The following is a 15933-nucleotide window of genomic DNA, read 5'->3' as shown; positions in this document are numbered from 1 at the left end:
ACAGCGAAGGAGCCGCCAGTCCCGACTGCCACAAGTTGGATCAGAGCCAAAAGTTGTGCGCCCTACATAGCGACGACCAGAACTTCAGCTGGTCACAGAGCCGCATACAGTGACGTTCTCGGAACGGCCTGGGGTCATCGGGGTCATCGGGGTACTGATGCGCGACGGGAGGCGACGATCAAACGTGCCGATCGCGCCGGGCGCAATGGACGCGGCCTACCCGCGGTCGGGAGGTTCCGAGAAGGTTTTAGAGTTTGGATCGTGCTGCCACACAGCGGATATGAGACTGGGACCGTACTGCTACGCAGTGGGTATGGGGCTGGGACCGCACTGCCATGCAACAGATATGGGGCTGGGACCGCACTACCATGTAGCAGATATGGGACTGGGAACGTACCGTTACACAACGGATACGGGACTGGGACCGTACTGCCATACAGCAGATATGGAGCTGGGGCCGAGCTGCCACACAGCGGATACGGGACTGGGACCGTACTGCCATACAGCAGATATGGAGCTGGGGCCGAGCTGCCACACAGCAGATATGGAGCTGGGGCCGAGCTGCCACACAGCGGATACGGGACTGGAACCGTACTGCCATACAGCAGATGTGGAGCTGGGGCCGAGCTGCCACACAGCAGATATGGAGCTGGGGCCGAGCTGCCACACAGCGGATACGGGACTGGGACCGTACTGCCATACAGCAGATGTGGAGCTGGGGTCGAGCTGCCACACAGCAGATATGAGACTGGGACCGTACCGCTACACAGTGGGTATGGGGCTGGGACCGCACTGCCATATAACAGATATGGGGCTGGGACCGCACTACTGCGCAGCAGATATGGAGCTGGGGCCGAGCTGCCACAGGCAGCTATATGTCAGTGTGCATCTTACGAGCACGTCGATTTGTTTAAGGTCAGTTCGGTCCAGCGTTGCGTAGCTGCATATCGCTCAGGTTCACTCGTCTTCCAGAGAAAGGGAAAACAGCACAGGGGGACGTCTACACAAGAGGGGAGGGCAGGGATAAGGTTTCCTGTTCAGGTGAGGGACCATCCCCCAGTTGGGTTCCAGCCCTAACCCCCCCCCCCCTCCCCGCTCCCGCACTCCGACTTTGAGAAGAAAGGGAGTTAAATTCACGGAGAAGCCAAACCAGTTTGTTGGCTTATTTCGAAAGTAGTTTGCGTCATTTTTTACCGCTCAGTCCCTCCCCCCCCCCCACACACACACTGATTTTGCGAAACTGCACGCCTGGGAGTGGAAGTCATTCCTTGACCTTTGACCCCGCTAAAGCGCCGCGGTCTTGTGCGCTTAAACTTTCCTGGGTAATCTCGGTGTGAAATTAGCAGCTCATTTGTGGCAGGATGTTTTCAGAGAGGTTTCCGTTTTGAACTAATAAACGGTGTGATGATTTTAAGGCGCTTCATTCGTGTTAATGGCATGCTAAGCTGTTCCAGACTATTCGTACGGATAGTTTAAAATTTCGTTGTATTTGTCAGCACAGCAACAGTCACTTATAGGGCTTATAGGGGCGGCGCCACTGGGGTGGGCTGCGTTATTTTTCGCTGGTCGATCATGCGCCACCAGATTCACAAACACGTGTAGAGGTGGTTACAGGCGTTGCACTCATCTAGCCTCTCTGTAACTAACAACAGAGGTCATTGGCCTTTGATCACTCCGCATGATCTTGCGTGTCCTCACGTGACCTATTGTGACCTGATTGTGCATTAGAACGTCATCACGAGATGTTTTCAGCGCAATTTTTGAACTCTGGGCCCCAAATTACTTAAACAAGCTACCTATTTGAGTTCAGCAGGTGTTCTACAGAAAGCACCGATAGCGGTAGGTCATGACCTGGGCCAAGGTCATGTACTTTTGGTCATATGATGGCTGTGTACGTGAGTAAGTACTCTTGGTAAGTGCTCTCGCCATGCAAGAAAGTGGCCTCAATTGTAGACATCAAAACTGCACAAAAATGCTCACAAATTTGCTGTATTTACGAAAAACAGCAAACATGCATCTTATTTCTTCTCAATGACCTCACCTCTTTTGAAATATATGATGTAACAAACTGTAGGTTTGAGCCTTGCGCCTTGAATGCCTTGATTGATCGAAATAAAACCTTGAGCAATGACAAACCACGCACAAAAAAGTTCACCGTTATCCGAGTTGTTGCGGAGCTAGCCTCTTTCACCTGACCTAGGTCGCTGACCTTGGCAGAAAACCTTAAATGCGCACAAAGAATGCCAAATTGATAGGTAAAGAGATACTGGAAATTTGGTGTTGCTGCGAGCGCTCGTTTTTGAGCTGTGCTTGAAAAACCGTAGGGTGAAATCAAGTTCCATGATCGGGCGGTGATTAAAACAGGTGGTTAGTCACGTAAAGTAGTTTGATAAAATCATTGAAACCAACGATGAGCAAATTAGACGTAAATAATCCCAAATTTTCTCTAAAATTATAGCGCTTGATTTATGCTGTGCTAATTATCTGACTTGCAACGATGTCTACCATTGCATGCAACGTGCAAAAAAAAATAAAGGAAACGCTGGGACGTAGATAAGAATTGGACCAAGTTGAGCTTGGCACCCCCGAGATTGCGACCCTGTCCCTGGGCGGTTTATACCAGATATTTGTCTATATCCCGGAATTTTGTCCCAATTCGCAGGATTTCATAGGAAATTCGTTATTCGGCCCCCTGAGGAAAATTTTGGCCACGTGCCTTAGGAAATAGTTCTGAAAATTTTCCGGGAACTGCGTCGTTTTATTTTCACAGCGCAGCGCTCACTGGTCTTAAAGAGCGTCACAACTGTCATCAGTTGGCCATGGGTTTTTAACCGGTGCTGCACATGAAAGCTTGCAACTCGTCATTTGCTTTGTTTAAGCCCATCTCACTTATGTAGCCTGAAGAAACCTTCATATGTCGTTTCCCTCTGTCGATGCTCGCAACATTCTTAGTCACGGTCGTGAAGAACTGCACATACAAATCTTTGTGCACCGGTGCATTACGTGGCAAACTGGTATAGATGATAACATGTGCCGAGAAAAAGTTGCGAAACTGCAACAACGTGTTTTCCGCCGGCGGCGCAACGAACGCCCTTCCACGTTGGGAAGGAGAGTGATGATGGCATTGGTATTATTTCTTTCCGATCACGCCCACAGCTTCAATACTAACCTTCAGAAAGGTGTGGGTCTCAACCCCCGCACCCATCCCCGGTTTCCGCGCCCCATGCATTACAGCGATGCAGCGCCAGGCACATCAGGAATTTGGACGGCAATGATCATTTGCGAGGATGTTAGTGAGCGCACGGCTTCCCACCCATTTCTAACTCAGGTGTGTTTTTTATTTATTATTTTACGACCCCGCCCCGACCCCTTGCCAAAAATTAAGGGCGCTGTCCCTGCCTGCTCGTCAGGGAGTCTCTAGAAGTCTGCCTATAGCATTTTTTGCTTCTTCGCCGATAAATTCAATCCAGACGCGTATGTAAAATTTGAAACGGATGATATCGTAATCCTCGCACAGTTCCAGCCTCCTGGTCAACCTTTGCGCCTTCAACATCACATTCGCAGCGGGATACCGTCGCCGCTGCTGCGTGGTATTCACTAACCAGTGCCGGTTCCCCTGGGGACCGGTGGCCGCGCGCCTCGTGTGATGAGCCACACACGAATACCCTGCTGGGTGCAATTAGTCGGATAATACAAACACCACGGAGGAGATTGTCGTTCTGTCCCTGGGCAGGCCAGGGTGATCATGACACCGTAATGGCGTGTGTGTGTCACTCGTGTGTGCGCTAAACAAGCTCGCAAAGCAAGCAGGGAGAGGGATGGTGAGGGAAGAGTGGATAAAAAGGAGAGGGATAGAGAGGGGAGAGTGGATAAAAAATAGAGGGATAGAGAGGGGGGAGTGAATAAAAATAGAGGGATAGAGAGGGGAGAGTGGATAAAAAGAGAGGGATAGGAGGGAGAGGGGGTGGGTATTTCGGAACATGGAGGGAGGAGATGGATAAGGAGAAGAGGTATAGAGAAAATGGAAAGCTAAGAAAAGGAGAGAGAGAAAGGACATTAATGTAAAAAGAAAGCCATGAAAGGAAGAGAGTGAGCAGTACAGAACGAAAAACAATGCAGCATGCAGGGATGAAGACATGTCAGCAGCATGCACCGTAAATTCGTCTCTGGAATCAGATGACTAGATCGTTGAGTACGAGCATAGTAGAGTAATGATAAATGTCAGTCTTGTGATGCGAAATTCTAGTTAAAAATTAGCGAAGACGAGTTTCCACTCGGGGTTTTCCTCGGCTTTGAGCTTTGACAAAACCATATCAAACATTAAACTCACCGGCTTAAACAGACAGTGTTGTTATCAGCGTACCGTAATGCATACCTTCTTTCTACAGTTACATCCTACGTGGCACTTTTTCATGCATACATCTCATATAGTACTCTTTCACACACATCTGCATTAATGCGGGTTGTTGTGATTGGCTTCATCGCAACTCACGCACCTCAGTGCAAAACTATAGTCAATGCATTCCACTCACACCAACGCACAGATTGGTATGCGGTCCATCTTCTGCCACCTCAAAAAGAAACAAGTGCACGGTGGTAATGAATTAATGCGGCCCATATATGAATCAATACCTCATTTGTAGATATTTATATGTATATATATATATATATATATATATATATATATACTCTCTCTCTCTCTTCTCTCTCTTTTTCCTTCTAATGAAATAATGCGATTCATATAGATACCCTCTATCTATCTATCCGTCTATCTGCATTTGATATACATATATATATATATATATATATGCATGTATATAGCAGGTATTGATTCATCCATCGATTGCATTACTTTATTACTACGCGATCCAAAAAGATGCTTCATGCAAGCCATAAAATGGTCGTGAGGATTTCAAATGAAGGTATTTGAGTACTGGGTACAAGCTTCCTGTTTACGATGCACTGAGACTCGGTAATTTGAGATGAGCTACGTCTTTGTATCTACGAAGAGACATGATGTGAGGTATGTGGTACTGATGTCTGCGTCGGGATGAATCTGTTAAACATTTTCTCCAAAAGGCCGTCTATGGTTCTGCTTTTTTGTTACGAAGGTATTCATTGAAACCCAATCTAATGAGCCATTATTACCCTACGTCACTGACCCCCTGGCACAGGCCGCAAATACAGTGTGCATGCAGTACAGTATGTTATAATTAACTGACCTCATGCTGCAAAACTAGACACAGCTGCCACCCAAGTGTAGCGCGCAGACAGCATCGGTTGCAAACCTCAGCGAATATGCCGACACGGTGTCTCCTCCGTGGCCTGCGGCCTGGACCCGCCCACCCGGGGCGAGGCCGCGGGCAGATTAATACGGTCTCCGACTCGGGCTATATAATGATGATGAGGCCACCCGGGTCCTGGCCCCGCCAACGGTCGGCCGGTTTGGTAGCGCTGTCGGCACAGGGACGGGCAGAGGATCGTGACATTCTGTGATTTCTGCCAATGGCATGGTGGTCCCCGCTCTCTTCAGTTCTCTCACACTCCTCCCTCCCGCTCTCTCCCCGCGCTCCTCCCACTCTCTCCCACTCTCTTCCATTCCTTTCACTCATCTCCCATTCCTCTCACTCTCTCCCGCTCTTCCCACCTCTCTCCCACTCTCTCTTTCTCTTTCCTTTCTCTCTCTCTCTATCTCTCTCTCTCTCTCTCTCCTCTCTCTCTCTCTCTTCGCTCTCTATCTCTCTCTCTATCTCTGCTCCCTCTCTCTCTCTCTCTCTCTCCTCTCTCTCTCCTCTCTCTCTCTCTCTCTCGCTCTCTCTCTCTCCTCTCTCTCTCTCTCTCTCTCTCTCTCTCTCTCTCTCTCTCTCTCTCTCTCTCCCTCTCTCTCTCTCTCTCTTCTCTCTATCTCTCTCTCTCTCTCTCTCTCTCTCTCTCTCTCTCTATCTCTCTCTCTCCTCCGAAAGTGTTTGCGAACATGGCAAAGCCGGACCATTTTTGTATTGAGGGCACGACACAACTTTAAGTCAATTATTTCCCTCCGGCATGAGTGCCCAATGACGTCATGTTCAAGTTGGACATCATAGGAGAGACACGTGCTCTTCCAAGCCACACGAAACGCTCCGCCACACGACACGGCTGAGTCTCCGCGTCTCGCCTTGGGCAGTTGACTAGTGACGTCACCTGCTGAGGATTGTCGCTGCGGCACGGGTCTGATGACGTCACATGCTGCAGGTCGGCGCGTCCGCGCGGGTTTGAAGACGTGGCCAGCCGGCCCGGGTGGCGTCTGGGCGGTCTGTGGTCGCGGCTGAACCGGTCCGTCACGTCCCTGGCCTCCTCCAGCAGCCTGCGCCAGACCGGATCCCAGTGGGGGAGCTGCGACCTGGAGTGGGACGCTGAGGGGACAGGTGTGTGTCAGCATTAGCCGTGGGTCTTTCACCGAGGGTGCAGGTGTGTCAGCACTAGCGGTGGGTCTACCACCGAGGGTGCAGGTGTGTGTGTCGGCACCAGCGGCGGACCTACCACCGAGGGTGCAGATGTATGTCGGCACTAGCGGTGGGTCTACCACCGAGGGTGCAGGTGTGTGTGTCGGCACCAGCGGCGGACCTACCACCGAGGGTGCAGGTGTGTGCCGGCACTAGCGGTGATTTACCACCGAGGGTGCAGGTGTGTGCCGGCACTAGCGGTGTGATCTACCACCAAGGGTGCAGGTGTGTGTGTCGGCACCAGCGGCGGACCTACCACCGAGGGTGCAGGTGGGTGTCAGCACTAGCGTGGGTCTGTCTCCGAGGGTGCAGGTGTTTCAGCACTAGCCGTGGGTCTGTCACAGAGGGTGCAGGTGGGTGTCAGCACTAGGCGTGGGCCTGTCACCGAGGGTGCAGGTGTGTGTCGGCACTAGCGGTGATCTACCACCGAGGGTGCAGGTGTGTGTCGGCACTAGCGGTGGGTCTACCACCGAGGGTGCAGGTGTGTGTCGGCACTAGCGGTGGGTCTACCACCGAGGGTGCAGGTGTGTGTGTCAGCACCAGCGGCGGACCTACCACCGAGGGTGCAGGTGTGTGTCGGCACTAGCGGTGGGTCTACCACCGAGGGTGCAGGTGGGCGTCAGCACTAGCGGTGGGTCTACCACCGAGGGTGCAGGTGGACGTCAGCACCAGCGGCGGACCTACCATCGAGGGCGCAGGGTGCCAACACCAGCAGCTGGTATGCCACCGAGAGTGCGGGTGTGTGTCAGCACTAGACGTTGGCAGGGTACGGCGGCGAGTAGGTTATGGTCCAACAGTTCTTTGCAGACTTTATTGATACCAAGAGAGAATTCGCTTTAAGAGTGAGTTGAACCTTCCCCCCCCCCATAAGCAGGATAGCCACGTCACTCTCCGACCTGCCCCTGTCTAGTAGTCGGAAGTCGGAAGAGCATAACCATCTCTGCCTAGTAGGGATGAGTCGGAAGAGCATAACCTTCCATCTGTCGTGCATATTTGACAACTTGATGGCTGGGCCTACCACTTTTTGGACATGTTCCTCGGTCCTCGGGCACCTTCGCAGCATGTCTTCCACAGCTCGCCCTGGCGGCGTTCGTCCGTGACCTCTGACCTCCGCGTCTGCCTGCAGGCTTCTCGCCGCGTCGCTCGCGCCGCCGGCCGCCCGACGAGGAGCAAATGTCGTGCGGCCGCACCATCGACACGTGCAGCGTCGCACTGACGCGCGAGACCTCGCCCACCAGCCTCGACTGGGACGCCAACTTCGACCAGGACCAGCTGGAGACGGCCGCGCCGCCGCCGCCGTCGCCGTCCGACCGCATGACGACCAGTGACGTCACCAACGGCAACTTCGCCGACGTCACCGACGACGAGACCGAGCAGCTGATTGGCCAGATCGACGCCATGACGCAGCGGACGTTGGCGGAGACGGGCTCGGTGATTGGCTTCATTGACGATCCGTGACGAGCGGCCGCCGGTGGGGGAGGGGAGGGGGTGGCGTCATGCGGGATTCAGGGCGCCATTAGCGCATCGAATTTGTGATGGTGCGCGCGTTTTTATCGTTCGTAGCGGCTGCATCAGCTGGCCAGCTGCGAAATGTTGAGGTTGAATGAAATGCACGCAACCCTCGAGTGCGCCACCTGTAGTTCGATTCCGCGGAAGCATATCACTCAACCAATAATGTCCTGCGGCTCTATAGAATCAGATACTTTTGCCTTCCTTGGTGCTGATGACGTATTTCTATTCGGTGCGTCGTGAATGTCATGACTGACGTCCGGTCGGTCACGTGGCACACTGCGTGTGGCTGTTGATTGGTGACTTTGGATGGCAGACAACACGCTTTACTCAAAAAAGGTTGCGTTCTTTGTGTGGTATATCATGCGATTCATTTTCCGTTTTCTTATACGTGCACTTACCAACAAAATATTTGGTCGGAGAATGAATTACAGACGCGGCCGTCCGTTCAGCCTGAGTTATCTGTATTTACATATTTATATATCCCCTCCCTCCACAAAACCGATGGATTTAATGACACACCCCTAGCGTTTGAAAACAAAATCAGTAGGAAATCGTTTGCACCTTTCTTCTTCCCTGCTAGGCCACCGTTGGATCGGAACAACACATCGCTTTAGACATCAGGAGTTTCACACTTTACCTGACAGATGGCGCAGAAGGCACGATCATGCCGAAATGTGCTGTCAACGCTCGCAAAGAGGAGGACGAGCCAGAGAGGCTGATCCTGCTGTCAGCGGGAGCCACGCCCCAGCCCGAAACAGGGCTGGGTGCCACGCAGCAGTGAGTAATCCTGAAAGGAGTTGGGCAAGAATCGCGGCTTTTATCTTGTTTCTTCCAAGTGGCCCCTTAAGGTGCTACTAGTTGTACATGGACATGGTGCATGTTACAATTTGATAAGAGGCACGTGCCCACGGTGCTCCTTCCCTTTAATATTGCATTACCAAGGAGGCCACCTGTGCGGTAGGCGCGCTGGGAAGTCCCCCACTCGGCGCCTTTCGGAGCACCCGTACCTGGCGCATGCAGCATGCCCCGGCCAAGCGGAACGTCGCGTCGCGTCGCGAACGAACGTCGCGAGGATGCAGAATAGCTCAAGACAGAGGATACAAGGGTGCATGGGTGAGGATACAAGGGTGCATGGGTGAGGATACAAGGGTGCATGTAACGGGGTGTCACGAGGATGCAGGATAAATGGAGGAAGATGACATAAGGGCGGAAGCCAAGTCAGTAGGCGCGACGGAGCGGAGGTTGGCAGTGACGTAGGGTTACATGATGTGATGGGGGGGGGGGGGGGCAAACCTGATCTTCCACCTTCGGGTCTGTTCTTGGGACGTTAGGGGATCCCCACTCTTCTGACCTCCTTTCGCTTCTTCTGTCTTTTGGTGGAATGGGATCAAAGGTAATTGTCACGAACGGTGCAGCTGCCCTAGCGGCAGGCAGATAAAGCTCAGCTTTCGGGAGACGCCGTTTCCGGCAGCCCTGAGGTACGCGTGATAAATTGATAAACTTCGCCTGATTACAATAGATAGTCTGCCTTTACTGTAAGGTGGGTGAAATCAGTCAGTGTGCCATGGGTGGATCTTTGCATTTTTCATGATGGAAGGGGGGCGAACCCATAAATGCTGTTTATCCAATTTCCGGTACATATATTCACGAATATTGCCAACTTAACGCCACGGTCGTAAGAAAGAAAGTCCTTCCCTTTCTTTTTTCGGTATTATGAGCGCAAAGTTTTCACGTGGCTTAACGGCCTTCGATACATCGGAAGCTACTAGTTAAACGGCATTGTAGTGTGACAATGAGCCTTTTGACGGCACTCAACATCTCGAGCTGTCCTGATCCTCAAGAGCTCATCTCTTGAGGATAATGTTTATTTATAGACGTCTCATCGCAGTCTCCAAAATGGAAGCTATGGTGGACACAGCACCTGCCTGCCATATTGAACACCGCATGTACCAACAAATGTGCCACTTCGAGGCCGTCCCAGGATGGTAATGAGGAAGGTAATGATTTTGAGTGGCTGGTGGGCGCCTGTCTGAATAAAGCCGCTGGGACTAAACAAAAATGTTTCGTTGAATGATGGTAACGCCCCAGGAGTGTCCAAATTTGATGGTCTCATTCTGCTTGTAATCACACAATGCAGGCAAGGATGTACCCTGAGATGGGCTGGAGAAGGCATGAGTCGTCCTACTCACCCTTGGCCCACTCATAAGGTTTTGGTGCCCCTTCGTGGCACCAAAACGTCGTGGTGAATGAATACCAAAACCTTTGTTTCGAAACCACTTGGCCTTTATTTCCAAGAGGCGCCAAATCCCAGAGGCGACCAGGGGGGGGGCACAAACCTTCATTTTCAAGACACACAACAATGTTGTGCCTTCCACCCCGGAATAAGTTCTTGAACACTTCCTTGGGTGAGGTCCACCAAAACCTTTACTTTGGGACACCATGGCCCCTGTTTTCAGGTGTTTCTGTGCGTTTCACTACGACGAAACACCTGATAAGCCTTTTCTTCGACGTTCGGAGAAGTGGCACCAATTTCCTTCTTTCTTTTTGGGGAGTCATAACTTGTGTTTTCCAGCGATGCATAATTCCGGGGGAGACCTCAAAGAGTCCGAAAACGCTTGTATTTACTAGGCAACAAATTTCGGGGGAAATTGCAACACCCGTGCGCTCCATTGACGAAATCAAGGATCGGCCCATTGGCGAAGGAACGCCAAAATCTTCATTCGCAGCACCAAACCAGTTATCTACTGTATGCAAAAGTCCAAGCATGTCATTGAAAGGGTCCGAAACCCTCAGTTTAAGGGGACACCAGAATTTGTTTCCCTTCCATCCTGACCACATTCTGGATCAACCCCTTCCGGAAAAGAGACACCACAAATCCTTCATTGTGGATTATCGTAAACATTAGTTACGCCGGCACCCAACTCCAGGGGAGCACAATAGGTCCCAAACATTTATTTTCAAGAAGCAACAAATTTTAATGGCACCTCAGTGTTCGTTACCTCTCCATGGGTGAAGCTCGGCATCAGCCTACTCGGCGATGGCACACAAAAAAACTTCTATTTTGGGGTAACATAACCTTTGTTATTGACAGGCAACCAATCCAAACGAATAATTTAAAGAATCCCAGCATCTGTATCTTCAAAGGACACCAGAATCAGGACAACGCTAATTCTTCGCATCCCATCCTGACGAAATTCTTAGTCGGACCTCTTGACGAAGAGACACCCGATGCCTTAACTTCGGGCATCACGGTCTGCATTTTGAAGAGGCGCCCACTTCTAGAGAGGCACCATGAATGTCTCTAAGCCCACCACAGGGCGGCAAAAAATACCCCATTTTTATTTTCACGAGGATCCAAGGCACCACTATCGGTGAGCAGGAACACGGGACTGAGGTCCCGAGGGTCCCAGAAGCCCCTTGGGCCGCAAGGGAACGTAGCTCAAGAGTTTGATCGAAGGGTCCAAAGGGCAGACCAGGTACGAAAGGACCTTAGGCGGAAGGCAGTATCGAACACTCGCCTCCGCGCGGGTCTCGGCCCTGGAGCCTTTTTTCCCAAGCCGGGGCAGCGTCGTGGCGCCGAGTATCAGTCAGAAAGATCGCGCATTGGTCGAGCCCCTGTGTTGATCAGGGGCTCAAGTTGCCCAACAAGGGAGCCCTTGTTGGCATTGCGCCCTAACTCGGCCATGGGCGCATTTTCAGGAGCGGGACTTCGAACAACAAAATGTCTTTTGTGTTGGTCAGGACCCTCTTGACAATGACAGGAGACAGGAACAGGACAGGAGACGTGGGAAATGATGATGCAACGGTTTGCGCTCACATCGAAATGGTGATCTGTGCCACTCAGATGTCCCGGCACCGAACCAGGCCCCTGCACCGTTTCAACCAGGAGGCAGGGGTCGATAAGCCGAATTTGTGCATCGGCACCGATTCGACATTGAACACCCTGAGCCGGTAAGGGATCCTTTGCGTCCGTGGCGCGTCCCTGCGTCGATCCTGTGTCAGATGCCACGGTCAGAAAGACTGTCGCATCAGAGATATGAGGACCTCCGAATCGACCAGGGCACCCCGGTCCTCGTATCGCCAGAATAGTAGTTGCTACGCACCCCGGGATGGGACGAAAGGGCCCTTCAGCTCTTGACCAGGAAAATACACCTGTGCGATTTCGAGATAGATTATCTGAGCAAAATTAGCGGTCATAGCATTACGAGCGACTGATGTTACACCATCGCAGCATGAACCCGTGGTGTTGTGCATGCCAACGCTAATGAAAATGCGAAGGCACTTGTACGCGAAATACGCACGCATTGCATGTTACGTATTATGTATGATACCCATTACAAGATAGGCTTCTTTTGCACGCAACTGTTATGCCAGGTGTGTTACAACTATCTCATAGTTCGAATGCCAGACGATTTTACGCGCCGGGACGTTGTAAACCTAGCATCCTTGCATTTAATATCCAACACTCATGTCGTTTATGCATCGCTCGTGTCACATTTCTTCAAAATGAGGTAGGGAATTGTCGTGCTCCTTCAAGACACTCAAAACGTGCGCCACAAGGTTTTAATATTTTGATGTCAACGACACAAAGCATCTGAGATATTTCAGGGAGCTGGCCGTATGTTTTTCTAAGAGAGAGAATATCGCGTCCGAAGTATACGAATTCTAATAGTTTTGCCGCTTCCTGTTATCACTGCCAAAATTTCAATATTGGCGTCATGGCATGTCACTTGAGAAGCACCACTAGCTAGATAATGTGCATAGGATGTTCTTGCGCTTAACCATTCGCCGTGAGGTTTAATTCCCCGCAGTGCCTGCCCTTTCTGCCAGGAGCAGAGACAGGCGTCCCCGTATGGTCTCAGAAGCGTCGTAAAGCCCCAATGACACAAATTCACTCTGAGGTGAGTGTGATGTTCTCGCGTTGTTGGCCAGCGTGCCGCGCCAGCCGGTACCGCGAAATGTCGCGTTTCACCAATTGGCGACATCAATGCACCGTGGCTCATATTAATGCGCACTTGCTCCGCCTGCCACACGGTAGGTGTGCGGGCCCGGAAGAGTTCACTTAGCGCTCACCGCAGAGGAATTCCGGAACAGCACACTTGGAAGGGAAAGATATGCCCACCGCATCTTCTTATTAGACACGTTACTCCAATAGCCATTTCTCGAACTTATTACGTCACTTTCTCCTCTAAACACTGACGCTCGCCTGGGAATTTGCTTTGGCCAACAAATAATTACGAACGTATATTCTATATGAGCCAAAACTTAAAGTGCACATATTTAGAGTCACGTGAAGGAATCCACTCCCACCCCCGTAAGGGCCGCAGAGCCCCATCCTCTTTAGCCCGACTTCAAGAAGAGGCCACAGTGCGATGCCCCAGAGACGAGGCACGATGCGGAGTACCTCGAAAAACCGTTCATCACTTCCCTCATCGTGCTCGCCCTGGGATGAAATGTTCTCTTCCTCGTGTAGGCGCATAACTCGATTGCGGCACCTAGCATACCTGGTACGGCCATTACCGCCACCTAGCGGCCGGCCGCGTCTCCAGTGCCGGCGTAGCCGACACTACGGGTTACGGCCGCCTGGCGACAGATCCCCGGACCCACCACTACGAGGTGTCAGATGCAAGCAGGCACGCGCCATGCACAAGCCAGTACCTGCGCTCGTTCCCGCTTGTGCGCACAATGCCGCCCGCGAACGGCAAGCAAGTCTCGCACCACGACAGGTAAATTACTTTACACCAGCAGCTTACAAAATGTTTCTTTTTGCGGGTTTCGTCTTATATCAGTTATTAGGTATCGTGCTACATAAGTGTCTTTCTTAAATGGTAAATCGCGAGCGTCTACAAAGTCTTAAATTATCTGTACTCCAAAGAACTGATGGGGCGTCGTGAGCCAGGTACCACATTGTAAAAGAAGGCCAAGCAGAATATAGCGGGGCCCAGTCAAATGCTGGGGGTAGCCCAACATTGCTGACCCCAGCTCAGCATTAGAGATCCGATCCAACATTTGGGGCCATAGCCTTCACAAAGAAATATGAAGTTATATGCTTGGAGGAAGGACACGTGCACACTGTCCCTGCCTGCTCTAAGGCTGTGTTGCCTCCTAACGCTAAATAATTGTATTTACCTACGTTAAGCTTTATCAAACTAATACAGAAATGACGCAGCTATGACAGAGGGTGCCCGCACAAACGTTCACTCGTGATGGAAAACGTGATATTCGTCTACACCCTCGTGGTTGTGTAGTGGATAAAAACATGATATGGTTTTGCTGGATGCCGTGGTAGTGGTGCTAGGTGACCTGACTTCCCATGGTGAGGATTCGCCATGTTTTCAATATGCTCATGCCAGTGGCAAAAATTCTGTGCATTTAATGGTCTGGATTTTTGATTGCCGAATATGCAAGGGGTTGTTGGAAGGTTTAGCTCTTATGAGCTTGCCAGTTGCTAGCAAGAGGAACTGGAGGTTATTGACAGCAGAGTAGAATGATCTTTCATTCGTGGTGGATAGCACCAATGGGAGTGTTTACTGAAGCTCACACTCCATCAGAATTGAAAATATTAGACAACTTAGAACTTAGACAACTTATTTGTACCCCTTAACACTTGACCATAAGAAAGCAAGGATACATACAAAGCAGAGATATAAGTACCATTTTGCCACTTCAACATGCAGTTGTTACATTGAAGACTGAAATGCAGCAATTTGTGTGGACACTGTGGGAGTTGAGATAATGCTGATGCATCAAGCCATCAAAACAAGAGCAGCAAAAGATGGGCCTCATTGTTGACTGGATGATGTAGCAGCCAAATGTGCTGTTATGTGATATATGAATATTATGTGATATATGCATTTAATGTAGCTTCTGAATATGTTAAAACATCAATGTCACACATCAAGGAAATTGAGTAAATCAAACCTTGTTTCTCAATCCTGCGGCACTGATGCCACGGGGTTGGGGGAGACCCCTGCTATTAGGCCTTACTGCAAGAAAACAGGAGTTTGGAGCTTTTAATCCCCAAGCTTTGCATGTCCATGCAGCAGAGCTTAAAATGTGAGGCTGCATTTAGTAGTGTGGTATTGACTCAGCTATGGTGACTGTCATTATCATATAAGATGATAGGTCAAGTGATTGTAAGTGATGTGGATGCTTGGATCTGAGCATAGAACCACCCCTGAGTAAAAGGATTGTGGCATAAAATCTGAAGAGTTTAACAGCCTTTCATTCTAACTATCATGATGAGTTTTACCCAGGAGTTCTGCAAGAGTTGAACTGTTGTTTAACAAATGCACATTTTCAGTGAAGAGAGTCACTGACTGCTACTGCCCTTTATTTTTCAGCTCACCAAGAAAATGCTGTTCCTGCCTTGATCCCTGACAATGTGACTCCATAAGGACAGCATGGCGGACCAGGAATTTTTTGACATGCTTGCTGCTGGCAATGCTCCAGAGATTGGTGCCAGTGCCAGCTGTCCCGGCTGTCTGCAGGCCCAGCAGGTCAGTGGTGGGCCAGTGTGCCCTGGCACCAGTGTGCCCAGGGACTGGTGTGCTTGGGGACCAGTGTGCCCTGGGACCAGTGTGCCTTGGGACCAGTGTGCCAGGGGACCAGTGTGCCTTGGGGACCAGTGTGCCCTGGGACCAGTGTGCCTTGGGACCAGTGTGCCAGGGGACCAGTGTGCCTTGGGGACCAGTGTGCCCTGGGACCAGTGTGCCTTGGGACCAGTGTGCCCTGGGACCAGTGTGCCTTGGGGACCAGTGTGCCCTGGGACCAGTGTGCCCTGTGACCTCTGATTCTGCTAGCTTGTTGAAGAGAACTGGTCTGCTCCCAGCTGCCTTGTGGTCTGGATGACAGGTTTGGATTGTCTGGGATAAGCACATTGTTGATTTTCACCCAACAATGTACTCTTAGACTCCATCTGTATATTGGAAATGTGCCA

The 15933-nt window shown here is 51.0% G+C and overlaps 2 protein-coding genes across 2 annotated transcripts in view; both read left to right on the top strand.

Annotated features, from left to right (window-relative positions):
- The window catches only part of LOC119092041 (uncharacterized), a 32366-nt gene extending 24036 nt beyond the window's left edge, over nt 1-8330 (top strand). Inside the window, exons 6-7 of the mRNA XM_037215001.1 lie at nt 6232-6404; nt 7609-8330. Coding sequence (XP_037070896.1) covers nt 6232-6404; nt 7609-7940 — 505 coding nt within the window. The 3' untranslated portion in view covers nt 7941-8330. The remainder of the gene's footprint in view (nt 1-6231; nt 6405-7608) is intronic.
- Nucleotides 8331-14225: 5895 nt separating this feature from the next.
- Nucleotides 14226-15933, top strand: part of LOC119093337 (actin cytoskeleton-regulatory complex protein pan1) — a 40122-nt gene continuing 38414 nt past the window's right edge. The window contains exons 1-2 of the mRNA XM_037216288.1: nt 14226-14310; nt 15338-15493. Coding sequence (XP_037072183.1) covers nt 15398-15493 — 96 coding nt within the window. The 5' untranslated portion in view covers nt 14226-14310; nt 15338-15397. The remainder of the gene's footprint in view (nt 14311-15337; nt 15494-15933) is intronic.

This window comes from Pollicipes pollicipes, unplaced genomic scaffold (genome assembly GCF_011947565.3).
Source record: "Pollicipes pollicipes isolate AB1234 unplaced genomic scaffold, Ppol_2.1 Scaffold_1600;HRSCAF=1878_pilon_pilon_pilon, whole genome shotgun sequence".
NCBI lineage: Eukaryota > Metazoa > Arthropoda > Thecostraca > Pollicipedomorpha > Pollicipedidae > Pollicipes > Pollicipes pollicipes.
The sequence above is the reverse complement of the archived record's forward strand: the minus strand, read 5'-3'. Positions and strand labels throughout refer to the sequence as shown.